At 42.8% G+C, this 16,398-nt stretch overlaps 1 protein-coding gene across 1 annotated transcript in view; it reads left to right on the top strand.

Moving 5' to 3' along the window:
• The window catches only part of LOC146208925 (uncharacterized), a 50,808-nt gene that overhangs the window by 10,077 nt on the left and 24,333 nt on the right, over positions 1-16,398 (top strand). Inside the window, exon 2 of the mRNA XM_084587337.1 lies at positions 10,806-10,957. Coding sequence (XP_084443463.1) covers positions 10,806-10,957 — 152 coding nt within the window. The remainder of the gene's footprint in view (positions 1-10,805; positions 10,958-16,398) is intronic.

Genomic DNA, 16,398 nt, shown 5'->3' with positions numbered 1-16,398 from the left:
AATATGGGCTGAGTGAGCTCTGCCGTAAATGCGGTTCCTCTGTCTGTGATGAGCATTTCAGGAGCGCCGCGTCACAGGAGAATTCGTTCGGAAAAACATTCATCAACTTCTGCTGCAGCACCGCTAGGCAGGGTATTCGCTTCGGCGCAGCGGGTCATTTGAACGGTTGCCACGATGATCCATTTGTTCCCCGCTGATGAAGTTGCGAAGAAAAGATCAATCCAGATTTGTTCAATGGGCTTAATTTGAGGTGATATTGGGTGTACTGCAGTGCAGCGGTGGCGTAGCGGTAGAAAATCTGCCTCGCATGCAAGAGGACCGGGGTTCGAATCCCGTTGCCGCGCAATTCTCCACCGGATGAAAACAAAATCCGCTTGTCGATGGAATTGCATTAACAGGTTTGGGGTGCGACCTGATGCCAGTGAATACCTCCGGCATCGAACTCCCTCACCATGCAGAACAGGAGTTGGCCACCCGGGTGCAGGAATTCGCCGCACCCTCCCATGATAAGTTCCATAAAAACTCGGCCCTCAGTCACCAGCGGCTGCGGAATAACTGACCAAGGCGGCGGTCAGACCTGTGACGCAGCAGGGGGTGCTAAGAATTCCTGGATCCGCTGGACAGGTAGCCATTTGAAATTGGCCCTGGCAACTTTTAACGCTAGAACCCTGCCTAATGAAGCCAGTTTACTAGTGCTGTTAGAGGAACTAGAGGGTATGAAATAGGATGTCATAGGGCTTAGGTTAGGAGGCCGAATGAGGCATATACTGTACTGAAGGATGGGCATGTACTGTGTTATCGAGGCGCACCGGAGAGGAGAAAACTAGGAGTAGGTTTTCTTGTCAAAAACATATAGCGGGCAATATAGATGAATTCTACAGTATTAATGAGAGGGTGGCAAGCACCGTAGTTAGGCCTAATAAGCGGTATAAAATTAAAGTTGTACAGGCCTATGCACCTACATGTAGTTATGATGACCAGAAAGTTTAAAGCTTCTACGAAGATGTAGAATTGGCAATGCGAAAAGTAAAGACGCAGTATACTGTACTAATGGGGGACTTCAATACGAAGGTAGGGAAAAAGCAGGCAGGAGACCAGGCAGTAGGTGACTATGGCATTGGTTCTAGGAATAGCGGGGAGGAGTTACTAGTTCAGCTTGCAGAGCCATAAGAGTCATAAATACTTTCTTCAGCAAATGGAAGAACCGGAAATGAACAATCATACACTTCAATCAAGCAAAGGATCAAGCAGATATCCGGAAACGGTACTCTTCTATCGACCATATCCATACTATTACCCAGGTGATAGAAAAATGTTCGAATATAAATAGCCCTTATATATAGCATTCACTGATTACGAAAAAGCATTTGACTCAGTAGAAACTTCCACGGTGATGCAGGCATTGCGAAATCAGGGGGTAGACGAGCAGTACGTGAAAGGGCTGGGAGATATATATAGTGGCTGCACAGCTACCATAGCTCTGCATAAACAAAGTAACAAAATTGTCATAAAGAAAGGTGTTAGGCAAGGAGACACGATCTTCCCAGTACTATTCACAACTTTTTTAGAGGAAGTATTCAGAGACTTCGAATGGGAGCAGTTAGGGATGAGGGTGGATGGAGAATACCTCAGTAATCTGCGATTTGCTAATGACATTGCCCTGCTAAGTAACTCGGGGGATGAGCTGCAAACAATGATTGATGGCCTAGACAGGAAACGTAGAAAGGTATAGGCTTGAAAATCAATATGCGGAAGACTAATGTATTGTTCAACAGCCTCGGGAAGGAACAGCGGCTTATGTTAGGTAGCGAAGCACTAGAAGTACAGTAGGCGAATATGTCTACTTAGGACAGGTAGTAACCGCAGATCCTGACCATGAAAAGGAAATAACAAGAAGAATAAGGTTGGGATCGAGCGCATTTGGCAAGCACTCGACGATTATGACTAGCAGCTTAGCAGTATCGCTCGAGGAAAGTATACGACAGTTGCATCTTACCTGTACTCACCTATGGGGCTGAAACGTGGAGGCTAACCAGGAGGGTTCTACTTAAGTCGAAGACAACCCAGAGGGCTATGGAACGAAAAATGGTGAGGGTAACATTAAGAGATAGGAAGCCTGCAGAGTGGGTGAGAGAAATAACTAAAGTTACTGACAGTCTAGGGGGAATCAAGAAGATGAAACGGGCATGGGCAGGCCATGTAGTCGAATACAGGATAACCGACCATCACCTAAGGTAACAAACTGAATTCCAAGGGAAGGAAAGCGTAGCAAGGGTAGGCAGAAAGTTATGTGGGTGGATGAGGTTTAAGATTTTTGTAAAGGTCAAGTGGAAGCAGCTAGCACAGAACCGGGTTAATTAGAGAAATATGGGAGAGGCCTTCGCCCTGCAGGGGGTATAGTCAGGCTGATTATGATGTTGATGATGGTTATGGTGCTGGTAGTGGGTGTAGTAAGCCAGCTGGTCTAATTGGGAGCGTTTCTGTTTCGTTTCTATACATTGAAACGTTTTCTATACACTGAGGAGCGTCGGCCGCCACCCGTGGCCAGTAATATTTCTCCTGTATCTGGTGCAACGTGCGCTCAACCCCGAGGTGTACTGCTGTCGGCTCATCGTGCAGTGCCTGCAGAATCTCTTGTCTGATGTTTTTGGGCACAACAAGCAGCTGCGTGGTTTGTTGGCTGCGAAACTATTCTTCATGACGACGTCATTATTTAGGGCGAATAACGATAAATGGTTCCTTAACACAGGAGAATGAGATGCGAGCTTTCCTTCCAGGTAACATGCCATATATTTCTGCTAATTCAACGAGCACTGCCTCTGCACAAAACTACTGGCGCTCACCGGTGTCAAGAAGCCGTCTTCACTTTCGGCTTTCTGTGGCGCTTCAAAGGGGGCTCGTGACAAGCAGTCTGCCTAGGAATCTTTGTGGCCGGACTTATATACGACCGTGATGTCGAACTATTGAAGGCACAGGCTCCATAGCGAAAAGCGGCCGAAGGGATCGGAACCCTGAACAGCCGTCCGTAGAAACAAGAGCAAATTTTTGATGCGGCCCAAATGATGGCAAGACATTCTTTCTCCTTCGTCGAATAGTTGGCTTCAGCTTCCGACAGATGATGGCTAGCGTACGCGATCCCATTTTCCTGTGCGCCAATTTTCTGTAAGAGAAGGGCGTTAAAGTTAACATTACTTGCGTCGGTAGGTATTTCTTTTTTGGAGTTTTTGCCCGTGTCCGAAGACAGGAGGGGACTGTAAGTGGCACTTAACGTCTTTGAAAGCCTCCGCTTGCAGTGCTGTCCATTCAAAACCCACGTCAAACTTTGTAAGTTGCGTCAAAGGTTCGGCGATGCGCGAGAAGTACGTGAAAACTCAGCGGTAGTAAGTGCACAATCCAAGGAATCTGCGCACAGCTTTCTTCTCGACAGGCGGTGGAAGCAGTGCAATCGCAACTGTTTTCTCCGGGTGTGGGCGAACACCATACTTGCTAATAATGTGACCTAGGAACATCAGTTCCTCATAGACGAAGTGGCATTTCTCTGGTTTCACTGCAAGCCCTGATGACTTGATTGCTTCGAGCACTGTCCGTAATCTTTTCAAGGGGTGTTCGAAGCTTCAGGAGAAGACAACGACATCATCCCAGTATTCCAGACAGATCTGCCGCTTCCAGCCCGCCAGCATAGTGTCCACTACTCGTTAAAATGTTCCTGATGCGAAACAAATACCAAATTGCGTCATTTGAACTCGAATATGGCGTCCGGTGTGGCGAAATCGGTCTTGTCGCGATCTATCACGTCGACTTCAATTCGCCAATAGCCGCTCGTCAGGTTCATTGATGAGAAGTACCTTGCATTACTGAGCCGCTTCAATGTGTCGTCGATGCACGGGAGAGCGTACACATCCTTCTTCGTTACGCTGTTTAGACGGTTACAATTGACGCAGAAACGAAGTGCCCCGTCTTTCTGCCGTCGTCACGAAGTGTGCTCAACTTGCTTTGGGACAAATGTTTTGCTTCGTAAAAAATAATTGGCAACAGGAAAGGCCTTATGTAAACACATGAACCCCATATCTTCTCTATTCCAAGCGGTGCTTACAGAAAAATTTTTAATCTAGGTGCACTAAAACCGCGCTGACATCTGACCCTGTTACGGCCAGGGGTTTCAGCAAGGGCAGGAAGTTTTGATTCAAGGTTGCATCCAGCACTTCAGTTAGCGAGTTTCTGATGGCGCCATTATGCCAGGGGGCACTGAACTCTCAATACAGTGGCTAGGTAACAGGAATATAAAAGAGCACTCAATAATGGTTGACGGGGAAGCCTCAGTTCGCAAGCCGAGTCAACGTTTGCAGAAGAGGACTTGCCTGCGTCTGTGTCTTGTCTTTGTCTGGGTAAAGACCAAGACAAGGCATCACCTAAAGTGTTACCTATTGTGTAGGACACATAGGAATTAATAACAAAGAAAGGACTAATAATTCCACATGACGAGAAAAGTTATGCATAGATTTTCGTTATTAGATCGCACGTGCAATAAGCTCCACGAACGTGGGTAGGCAGGTGATGGCTGCAAGATCTCGGGGAAGGCCTTTTCTCGCTGGCTGTTTGGAGGCAGAACGACGAAATCGAATAACTAACTTTTTCAAAGCTTAACATTCTTAGTTTCTTTGTTACGCATTTACAGTGCCCTAATTGTATACATGATTTGTTTACTTTTTACAACGTAAAATTGACATGTGCTAAATATTTGTTTTCAATTATTATTTATTACGCGCACTGCTCAATTTATTTCCTTTATTTTACACCTGGGTTCTTATGTTTCGATTCCTTCAGCGTTTGTGACTTCATAGCGTTGTACCATTTTTTGTATTAGAACTATTGGGTTGCACTTACTTTCACGGTTATTTTTCCTTCTCTGCTCGTAACTTTCGATTTGCTTTCAGCATCGTGTGAGCTATTTTTCTTATCGCGCCCTCTGCCTTCCTTTCATCAGATATGTAGCGGCACGGTCACGAGATTGTGATCCTTGACCCTGATATCCTCCCAAAGTGTCTCGCGGCGGTTCTGCTGCTGATGATGATCTTGCAGAGCATCAAAATCGGCCAAAATTCGAAAGCAAAAAAAAAGGGGCAAATTTACTCGCATTAAAACAATAATATTCAATTTCCATTCAAATCTCTCTCAAGAATCCTCAGTAACTCGAAATATTATGGTCTAAAAAGCTGTTGCGTTATAATGTTTAAAAATATAACCACGAATATAAAACTAAGTGCTTCTCCTGAAAGTTGCCAAATTCAGCCTCCCATCCTGGCACGATTCAATAAAATGTAGCAAGTGAAACTATTTACCTATATTTTCCTAGTTATGCTCTTTGTTCTTGGAAAAGTTTGAAACTCAAGATTCGTTTGCTCTTTCTGCAGATAAATTTGAAATCGGCGAAAATTCCAAAATACCACGAGATGGAAAGCTGATATGAGTTTAACAAACTACCAAGACTTCTATCTTTATCGTAACTTCTGGAAACAATGCTGAGTACACTAGTATTATCAGTCACTAAAGGTACTGCATTATGCAACGTAAAAATGTCAATATCAAAACGCATGATTTTATTGTATAAATGTGCTTATGGCTTCCACTTATGGAGTAGGTATCCAAACTTTGATTTAGTACTTGTTACATTTAGTTACGCTTTATTTTATGTAATTTTCAAAGCTTTCTAAGTGATTTTAAAGTCTTTTTCTGCTTTTTGGTAAGGGTTGAATATAGCTTAAAATGGTATAAATTCGTTATTTGTGGAAATTGCATCGCAGAACGCAAGTGAAGGCTGTTTGTTTTCTCTAGCCTGCTTTCTTTTTTATTGCGATGTGAAGTAGTATTCTATCCCGTTTCGTAAGTATATTATTCCAGTTCTCGACTTTGGCAACAATTAACAATACTATATTTTTGAAGACGAATTTTTATTGTGCACTTTAAATATACTATCAAAAGCAAAAATCTTTGGCGCATGAGTTTTGGTGGAGTTGTGGGGAACACACCCATCAGTCTAGAGCTCCAAATTCTGTCTTAAATTAACTATATAACCTGAGCAATAAACAAAAATGTTTAGTTGCAAACAACACAAAGCATCATGCCAGTATATAAGGTTAAAAATGAACATATTTGTAGTGCACTGCTCCCGAAGCAAAGTTTTGAAATATTTTTACTAAATCAACTGCACAAACAAGACATCCTTTTCATAGTTCTTATAAAAGTAAGTTACTTAGACGGGGTGATTAAGAAGCAAAGTACGAAAAAGTTTAGTACGCAAGCAGCAGGTCTCCAAACTTGCAACTTTTTGAAATGGAAAAAAATACACGTTGTCCAACAGTAGTGATATACGATTTTTTTTCCTAGAAAACCGCGCCGCATCTTGCAAAACTAAGTCATCCCTTTATGTCGAGACATTGGCCCACCACATATAAATATTTAATTGAAAACGAAAAATGGTCGTGGGACCTCGATTACAGTTGTTACCCGAACACATCCATATTTACTTTCATTTCGTCTCTTCGAAAAGGCTTGTTTAGGCAATGGGGTGATAAAACTATGATCGAATATATTAGTTTTTCATGCCTTATATGCTATACTTAAAGCTTCCTATAATGTCAAAAGCATCAGCCCTTATTTGTAGCTGAAACATCACAAGTGGAATTCCATTGCAAATTGTTCACCAGTTAAATTGAAGTAAGAAATTACCCATGCATATCACAGTAGAGTACAATTTAAAAAGAAGCAGTTACTAATTATAGGCAAATTAAAACTATGATACGCAGCGTGTGCATTACTTCTCTACACAGTAAACATAGTCAATTTTTAAAATTATATTATATTTGACAAACTATACCATAATCACATAAGAATACTACTAATGAGATCATCCACGCATCTGATGTCTTGCGTGGATGACCTCGTTTTATTCCAATGCGCACGTCACTCAAAACCAAAAGGAAATGCACGGGAAAATTTGGTGTTTACACAACATTTAGCGATTATGCCACAAAATTACACTAAGGTGCTCCAGATATATAACAGTTATACAAGAAACCTTAAAGATAAAGTACAGCACATCATCCGTGTTTGGAACGCTATCCTGCCATGCCTTTACGGTGTGGCATAATTGCCCTCTAATCTTAAGCATATGCTCGAAATACCGAACGCTGTATAAGCCCTACGAATTGACACATTCAGTCGTGTTTCAGCGCTGTTGAATATCAAGAACATGCTTTATTTCTGATATGGCATTCTTGTTTAAGTTGTCGTGTTCTCTCAGGAATGAAAACAAATTGCGGGCAAGAAATATTGCACTATAGATGTGGCATCTACCCACTGAAAAGCCTTGAAAGTTAAACGACACGTGCTCGCCATCCATTGAATTATCGCTCACTGAATGTTTCGTGAAGCCGCGGAACATTTAAGCTCTCGGAAGCTAGGCTGAGAAGCTAGCTCTAAAGGAGCTAGTCTCATGCATTTCGGGTCGCATGCCTTTTTCGGACTTGTCTTGTTACATTATAGGCTGTACGGCCAAATAACTGGCTGTGAAACTGCAGTGTTTACGCCTGGTGTTGACAGACCTCTGCACGTCACTCGAACGCTTATATAACAGCGCAAACACATGCGAAACAGTGTTCAGAAATTTCAAAACAAGTTGTTTTGCTTTATTGTTTTTTGTATCCGTGCCCGGAGGGCTGGACAGGGATGCCAACATGATTAGCATTTCTCGATGGGTGTTTGCGAAGCTAAGAGGACTTTTAAGATATCGTTAAAAGTCATCGCGAGCTCACATTTATTTATTCCTAGCAGGCCCGATCACCCCATGAAAGATGAGAGCTTTTCTTTCTACACGGAAGATGCCCTTGCAAATCTAGAAATTAAACTACTTGAAAATGAAGTTGTGGTTGCATTTATGTAAATTATTACGACGTAAGACCATGCACCAATGGGGCAATAGAAGGAACGGCGCTGTAAACTACATTACATTAGTTTTACCTAAGTCATTTATGATTGACGAGAATTTCATCTTCCGCAATTAAGGAACAACACAGGACAACGAGATAGGAAGAATCTGAGAGCTTACCAAGCTGAACTAGAAAAAGGCGAGATCTGATAATGCAGTTGGTCCAAGAAGCAAGCAGGCGATTTTAAAAGCTTTGAAAAGCGTCATAATGATAAAACAGTTTCGTAGATGGGGCTGCAGAGTAAATCAATTCTATTTATACAGAAAATGAGATAGTTTAAAAATAAATCCTGTAGGCTAATTTTGATAAGATCTGTTGTATGCCGGCTGGCAACGCAAGCGGTGAAATTAGAAATTAAAAAAGTAAGGAAGTATTAGGAAAACTTCAGAACGCCTCAGAAGTGGTCGGCTATTGAATGATAGTGTGTTCGTGCTTACCGGGTGCATACAAATAGCTAAGGCTGAACCAAACTTTTATGAAGCCTTCATTGATGTAAACGGGGCACACGACAACTTAAACATGGAATGCTTGTGGAAAATGCTAAATAATTAAGGTATACTTCATGATTTAACAGTTCTCCTGCAAGAAACATTTCAGGATAATAAAGTAGAAATTACAAGAGACAGGGTAAGAACGTAAAATATTGAGATTCGCAAATGATTCAAACAAGGGCGTCTTCTATCAGCAATGATGTCAGTGATGGGGACAAGTTCGATGAAACAAACTAAAAGTCTTGGAGTACAGTGACGAAACTCTTTATTGGGCTGACGTGCGCCCGCAAAAGAACTGAGCAACTCGGCGGCGGCGATAGTAACAAACGTGCTCATCGATCGTCGAACTAAGAACGCCTGTCGCACATGTGAACTCTTAATTTAAAGGCGGCTAGGAAATATCTAGATAATGTTGAAAACTGTCACTAGCACAGCCTGGAACATTATAGAAATATACGCGAGTGACTGGAATCTTCAAGACAGATCTCGGCGCATCTTGCGCGACAAAAACACTGATAAAGGTGCGTCTGGCGACATCCAGCATTAACAAACAAATAATACAGAATTGATATGCGTGCCAGAATCACATTGATAAGGTCTCACGCCGGCAGCTGCTAAAATAGAACGAATGCAGTTTTAAAGGTTTCGCGGTAATACTGTCCATGCTTAATGTGGTAATTATAGAAAGAAGGCTGCAGAGAGTAATCTTGTTTTAATCTGTTGCATAGATGGGGCAGAACGGTAGTAGAGCAGCGCCCTCCCCCAAGATTTAATGTATGCGGACGATATTGTACTGATAGTAGAGAGCAATGAAGACAGCCAACTCGAGGTGAATTTTCTGGAGAAGAAGGGGAACTATAGGAGCAATTATGCGGGATCTGGTGATATTCAGTTGTTCATCCGATCAAGTGCTTATAATGTAAGGCCATGAAAAACCCTGAGTGGCAGAACATAAGCATCTCGGGGCATGAATGAACGAAAGGCGGACAGGCATGGTAAAGCACGAGCAATATGTTATCACAAAAGGGCGGATACGTGCTGGGATTCGGAAACATAGGGCATTATGAAGATGCAACAGCTATGCGGTTCTGAGGGATATTCGGAAATAAGTTGCGGTTGCAGGGCTTGCTTTAGAGAATGCAGTTTTGGGCAGAGGTACTAGAGCTGTTGGAAGATTACCACTTGGAACACAAGAAAACCATAAATGACGCAGTGCAGAGTGGTTAATGGGGTGGTCATTTCTCTGAGTAAGGGAAACTGAAGTTGAAATGTTGTATGAGAAACACCTGAGGAAAATGGACAGTAACAGGTGGGCAACTGGAATATTTAAATACCTGCAATTGCTGACTCGAAATGGTGACCTGCGGACTCGAAATAGAGGAAAAGTATAAGAAAACAAGGGAACTAACCAGTAATTGTGCAGGGCACAAAGTCGGAGAAATGGAGTTAAACATGCGTTAAAAGACGCAAATGAAAAAATTGCATAATTTCTGTGGAAAAGAAGCAGAGTGTAGCAATATATCGAAACTGGAAGAGGCAGATCAGGAAGGAATCTTTGTTTGGTAACTCAGAAGGCAGAGCCCTATATTTTGATGCTACATCTGGGGGCCTTGCGTCATGGAGCTACACAAATAAATTTAAATACGTAGATGACGCTTGTGAAGCGGTTGGTAAATTCGTAGAAACAATTGGACATTTCATACTCAAATGCAATGTTACCCGACCGGATCTCGATGCTCGCGCTGTCACTCTCTCTGAAGCCCTGGGGTTTAAAGAAACCAGAAACCATTTAGCAAAAACCGACCTGATGATGGCGGCTGAAAAGTAGAAAGATGACGCAAGTGTGGATATAAAAATTTAATACCTGAAAGGATGAATAGGTTAGCGGTTTTAAGGGCTTTCGATGATAAAACGAAAAAAGCCTAGCATGACGGAAGCTGCCACAACCCCGTTTCAAAGGAGGCGCTTTTATAATCCATCCTTCATGTACAGACTGGCTGCTGCAGATGGTGATATTGAATACAGATGCAGAGCTGTCGCCCGTTGTGAAATCAGGCTTCTCAATTCCGGTAGCACGGTGGCGCTATAGTTTGGCATTCACGTGCATACCCTGTGGTTTTTAGCGTATTCATTGTGTCTGAGGATGTGGGAACAGTGTCTGCGTGAGAAATAAGACCTGTAAAGGAAGGTGAAGCTTAGGTGTACCATATTATTTTACTTCTGCTCTCTTTCTCAGTTAGCTATCTGACTAACCAGTTCCTCACCGTACCTTTCTGTGTAGCAGCAGCAGATGCCAAGTTCACATGTTCCTTTCAATTTTCAACTGCAGATGGCCAGAAGCTTCCGTAACCCTGTGGCCATATTTGCTTCAGGCAAAAATGACGAGCTTGAGTGTCTCAGCGCAAGGCTCACCCACGTGAACGAAGCTGCGCGCACTGCCACGTATGTCTGGATGCTGAACGGTCAGCGAGGCAGCAAAAGGTCAGTTCTTGAGTCCATGTCAGCACGAAGAACAGGAAGAAGAAGCGAAAAGAACTCAGCTTTATTCTCAACACCTTCGGCATTCAAGCCTTGCGAACGAGAGCATTGCAATCAGGCCCTAGGGAGCTGCTGATACTGCCTTTTTGAGCAAGGAAAACTGCACTTCACGTGATGTTGTGGCGGCAAAATACCAAGCTGCTGAGAGGCAATGAGATAAGCGACGGTCCTTCTCTTCGCTTCTGCTGCCTGACTCTAAATTAAAACATGCTCGTACTCACAAATACGTAACAAAAACATGCAAGGAGGAAATAATCATGCCTTTTGTGCAAATAATAAATTCACTTAATTGTTTTTATGACAGCTTTATTTCTGCATGTAATGGGAGAACTTTTATGAAGACCCCAAGGTGAGAAGCGTGATGGTCATGCCATGCAAGTTTTTATGCACCCTATTTTTCAACTAATACATGTCTCCATCATATTCACTAGTGGTACGGCTTTTGACATTTCCGTTGTATCCGAGGCAGTGCAGTAAGCGTTAATACAAGCGATCCATCCAGAGTCGTCTTCTTTTGTGAGCTATGATATTTCAAGAGACGAAGCGACAGCTCATATGAGTTATGATTTGGTTGTTCGAGTATGGCGAGCGGAACATAAAAATGCAATGCATACGCCTTGCAGCACGGTTAAGTGAAAGAGCAGTAAAAGCGGATGACATTTATAGCAGCCTCATAGACAAAGGCACTGGTCCGGAATATGTGCTAAGTTGCATGGAGAGATGTATTCGCTCATATTTTAATGCCAAATAATCTCTACCCCATTACGAGCCGATACAGTGGTGTTCGTGCACAAGAGACACATGCCATTTATCTGTACGCACTGGCCACTGGTCGGCAGGTACACAGACATTTGTGCAAAATATGATGCAACAGAGCGTCCCAACCAGTGGTGCACAATTTTCGTGTTGCATATTGAATGCATTTGGTACCAAAACTAGACGTACGCATTCATATGCGTACGCAGTATTGTGCGTCTCTCTGCAACATGTCAATATCTTGGAATATTTTGCGGTGGATTGTTCTCCGCGCATTTGAGTGGTCCGGACAGTATTGGGTACAGGGCAAGTTTCGACTGAGTAAACGAAGACTGCAGCACAGCATGGGGCCTCGAATCCTTAAAGACCAACTGCAACGAAAATTCCATCTGCTAAAGACCATTCACCTGTACAGCATCGTGAGGGATTTGTGAAAATAAAATATGGAAATCACGTTTAAAAGCAGTAGGTAAGGGTATGGAAGCGGAAAAAGAGCGGCCATCACAGGTTGCCTGATTGACGTAGAATCGGGCTTACTTGAGATATTGTTTCCCAGGCATCTCTGCATCGGTCACGAAATAGCCGTGGTTTACTGCGTAGAGGAGCGTTTTGAGCTGCTAAAATTTGGGAAGCTTCAGGGTTGCATTTTGTAGAGTGCAACGTGAGTTACGCGTTCGCCGATGTCACTATGTCATCGCTTCGGTGGAAATTGAGGTTGGGAGCCCTATACGACTCAAGTACTATAATAATGTATAGACATTTACGGTACACCTCGAAACTAATTCTGATAGCTATCCACGCTAAGCACAGTTAGGCCGGTCATGGTAGTTTTGAAGCTTCTTTAGATTTCACCCCAAAACAGCCAAGCCCCAGGCCCGTTGAAAAACGAGCGATGTGATCCATGCTATGCCTAAATTATTACTCTGCAGCAATGCCTCCATGCTGACCCATTCCCATCAACTAAGAACAGTTTTTGAGGAAACATTTAATCTCGCAAGTAGCCTGCGCTGTCACACAGCCCGTCGAGCGACAGCACACGATAAATGAAGACACAGTGTGTATGCTGATTACATCACCATGTAGTGCAAAGGAATAATTTGGTAATGACCTAATGTGTGTGTGTGGGGGGGGGGGGGAGTTAGCAGTTGTGACCTCGAGTAGTTCGCACACGAACACAAGCACCTACTTTGTTTATAATCGCATTAAAGTCGCCACATATATTGAGGGGAGCGTCCAGTGGCCGCGCATTGCATCGGTCGCATTTCGTTGGAGAGAAAAGCCCGTCTGCTTTGCGATATCAGTGCATGCTGAAAACATCTGTAGAGTCCAACCAATATGGCCAATCACTCTCCTTTCAAACGCACCTCGTTCCTATTGCATATAGGGCAGGAAAGAATTTTTTGTTATACAATAGAAATGGCAACTCCCCAATCCCATCGTCACTACACCGGGGATGTAGGAGGCACCACCTTAATTGTTGGACGAGAGAACTTGGATCCCGGCTGCCTCTTCAGCCAATCCCACAAGGCGGAGCTGAAGCTCAGGGTCCGACCTACGCAGCAGGGTCTGCTAGGATTCCCCAGAATAGATATTTCGCGCTCTCGGAGGCGTATGTGGCATTTCCAGATTGCATTGTTTCCGGGTGTTGGCGAGCGACAGGAGTCTCATTTCAAAGTCAGAAAGAACCTCCGAAACACAAGTGCGCAGTAACACAACACCTTCAGCGTCGCTGTTTCGGGCACAGCGCCCAAAAGATATAAACAACCTTGTCATCTTCCAACATCTCGGCTGCACTACGTAATGTTCCGGTTATTCAACTTAATTTACTTGTTGGACTGTTCATGCGATCATCTAATTGCAACGTTGAACTAAAATATTCCCCAGTACCTTTACACTGCCGACCATATGAGTAGGTGTCAATCTTAAAAATTATATCCTCCTAGAAACCTGTTCCTATTTTCTTCTAAAAACAACTCTTTTTTTTTTGTTAGTATGTATTAGTTTTTATTGATTACTAGATGTCCACGAGTGTAATCTACACAAAACATGTTTGCTTTAGTGATTCCTTCCTCTTCAGAACGGGACGTTACTACAGCACATGTACCGTCAGCGTATATAATAAGCTTAGTGTTTGAGCAGACCTGTACAGTATCATTAATGAATAAATTAAATAGGACGGAAAATAAAATGCTGCCTTGTCCAACTCCAGAGGCTTTTTGTTTTCGGCGCGCCTGCGCGAAGGAAAACTGTTGTTATCAACATATTGAAATCTATGAAATAGGTAGCTCTCAAACAAGGCCGAAACAAGACCACGAGTACCATAATGGTTAAGTTTCTCGAATACTATGACCTATGTAATCGAATGACTGACTAAATTCGACGAAAATTTTTATAACAATGTGTTTATCTTCAATATTCTTTAGAATATATTCCTAGCGTTCCAACAGCGCCAGCTCTGTCGACCTGTCCGTTATAAATCCATACTGTGAGGTAGTTAATATAAGTTATGTTTTATACAAAAATTCGATGTAGAATTTTTTTTCAGGTCTTTTAGAAAGAGCGAGAAGGATTGGCACAAACCTGTAGTCAGATACGTCAATCTGATGACCTTTCTATATAAAACAATCACGCGGACGACTTTTATTCTTTGAGGGAGCAAATCTGCAAAAATAGAAAGATTAAAAACAAGCGCTGGAATGGGCGATTGTACTTATCAAATACTTCACAGTATTTTTATGCTGTCAGCATCAACACTGCGAGCAATATTTAAGCAGAAAAAGACGGAACGCAATTCATTTGCACCTATGGGTTCAAAAACTGTGTATTATAGATTCCGTGCCCTACAGGTTTTGATGATCATGTCTGGTTTATTATAAAGCCTCTGTGAGCGAAGTAATTATGAAAGATGTTCACCCTTCCTTCCCTTTTTACCTCCTGGCCTTCGTGAAGAATTTCTTCAACTACATCATTGGTCTCGCTCCGACCTACCTGTGCATTAAATTATTCCGCTACAAGTATGTGCGCTTTGCACTAGAATCGACCATATTCTACCAATGTCCAATCGATCAATGTCCATTGCTTTCTTTAATTGCTTAGTACTTAGTTAAATTATTGCACAATGTCTTGAACACAGCGGGGTCAGATTCTGCACGAAGACGAATAAGACGTTCTTTGTTCTCAATCTTTTTCATTTGGTCTTTTATTGCCCAGGGTTTTCTACATCTCTTATAGAAGGTACGCCATTTGAAAACAAAATGGCGTTTATAAGCCGAAAGAAACTGGCTTAAGAAGGCATCATATGATACTTTAGCACATGTTGCCTGAAGGACGTTGTCCCAACGGATTGCCTCCAACTCTTGATAATAAGATTCTAGGAGGGTTGGTGTAACTGGTTTGTAAATAGAAAACGTTTTGGGTTTTAGGTTTTTCCCTAGTGCCGGTAATGATACTACAAAATGCAGGCAAGTAGTCCTAGCAGGACAAGTGAGAACACAGTATTGACAAGGCTGGCATCGTAATTTGTCATCACTCAGTCTAGAATTGTTTGTATCGACATCGACATGGTTAGTTGCGTGGCAGAAACAATGTGATTTGTGCAGCCATTCGATAGTAACACATATTCAAAATCTGTTTTGTTCGTACGTTTGCAGCTGATATCAACATTAACGATTTCCGGCATGAACCACATTACACACATTTTGGTTGTCAAATGAAAACGATTGTCCAAAAGCAGAAACAATTCAGAGAACCAACCGGAGGGCAGTAGCAAGTGGCAGTTATAGCCTCTTTAATTTGCAGGCAAGCAATCTCCTAATCATTTGCAACACAAGAGAATTCGGACAGCAATGTCGGCTGGAGGAGACAGCTTACGAGCAGAGCGCACACCGCCACCCGAACGAGTTTCCATGTTGCGTGGATCAAAGGTGTCACAAGTACATGTCTGCCATGTTTCTGTTATCATTAGCACATCAACAGAGTTCTCAAGTTTATTACACAAAGATTCTAGTTCCGCAACCATGTTGAATATAGACTGAGCATTTAAGTGAAAGCAGCGAAGACACCCACATGCCCTACCGTCAGACATCTTTAAAAGTTTTTCGAAAGTAACATATTCTAGGTCCCTCATTTAATGACAAGGGTTTCAGGCAGGCCTGCACGCCAAAGTGCTTAGCTATCAAGGGTGGGAAGGTCACTCATGCTCTTGATCACCCTACTCCATCGCCACTCTTTCTACCTACCAAAACCTTTCCATTCACATGCCACACGCAAGCAAAGCCAGCCTGGTTGGCCTACAGTCTTGTTCCTCGCAACAATGCTTTCGAGCAGCTGGCCATGTTTTTAGCAATAAAAATTCAGTCAACATTTTCCTTTAGAACCTCTATTTTCTGCAGCCAAGCATCTCGTAGCTCCTGACTCGCGATTCGAGAAATCACGCCTTTTGTCTTTCTGGGCTTAGCAGATATCCCATTAAGTGCAAGAGTGTCCGCTTGAGCGAGATGGTTGACGCCAACGAACTTTTTACAAAAGGTCTTCTCCGTCTACGTCAGTGATGCCGTAAATCTCAATTTGCAAGCGCCTGGTGCCCCACTCTAAGTCATGAATACTAAGCTTTAGCTGGGCTGTATCTT

The sequence above is a fragment of the Amblyomma maculatum genome, chromosome 1, assembly GCF_055883805.1.
Source record: "Amblyomma maculatum isolate TAMU_Amacu chromosome 1, ASM5588380v1, whole genome shotgun sequence".
Classification (NCBI taxonomy): Eukaryota; Metazoa; Arthropoda; class Arachnida; order Ixodida; family Ixodidae; genus Amblyomma; species Amblyomma maculatum.
Note: the sequence above shows the minus strand (reverse complement) of the source record. Positions and strands in the feature narration are given on the sequence as shown.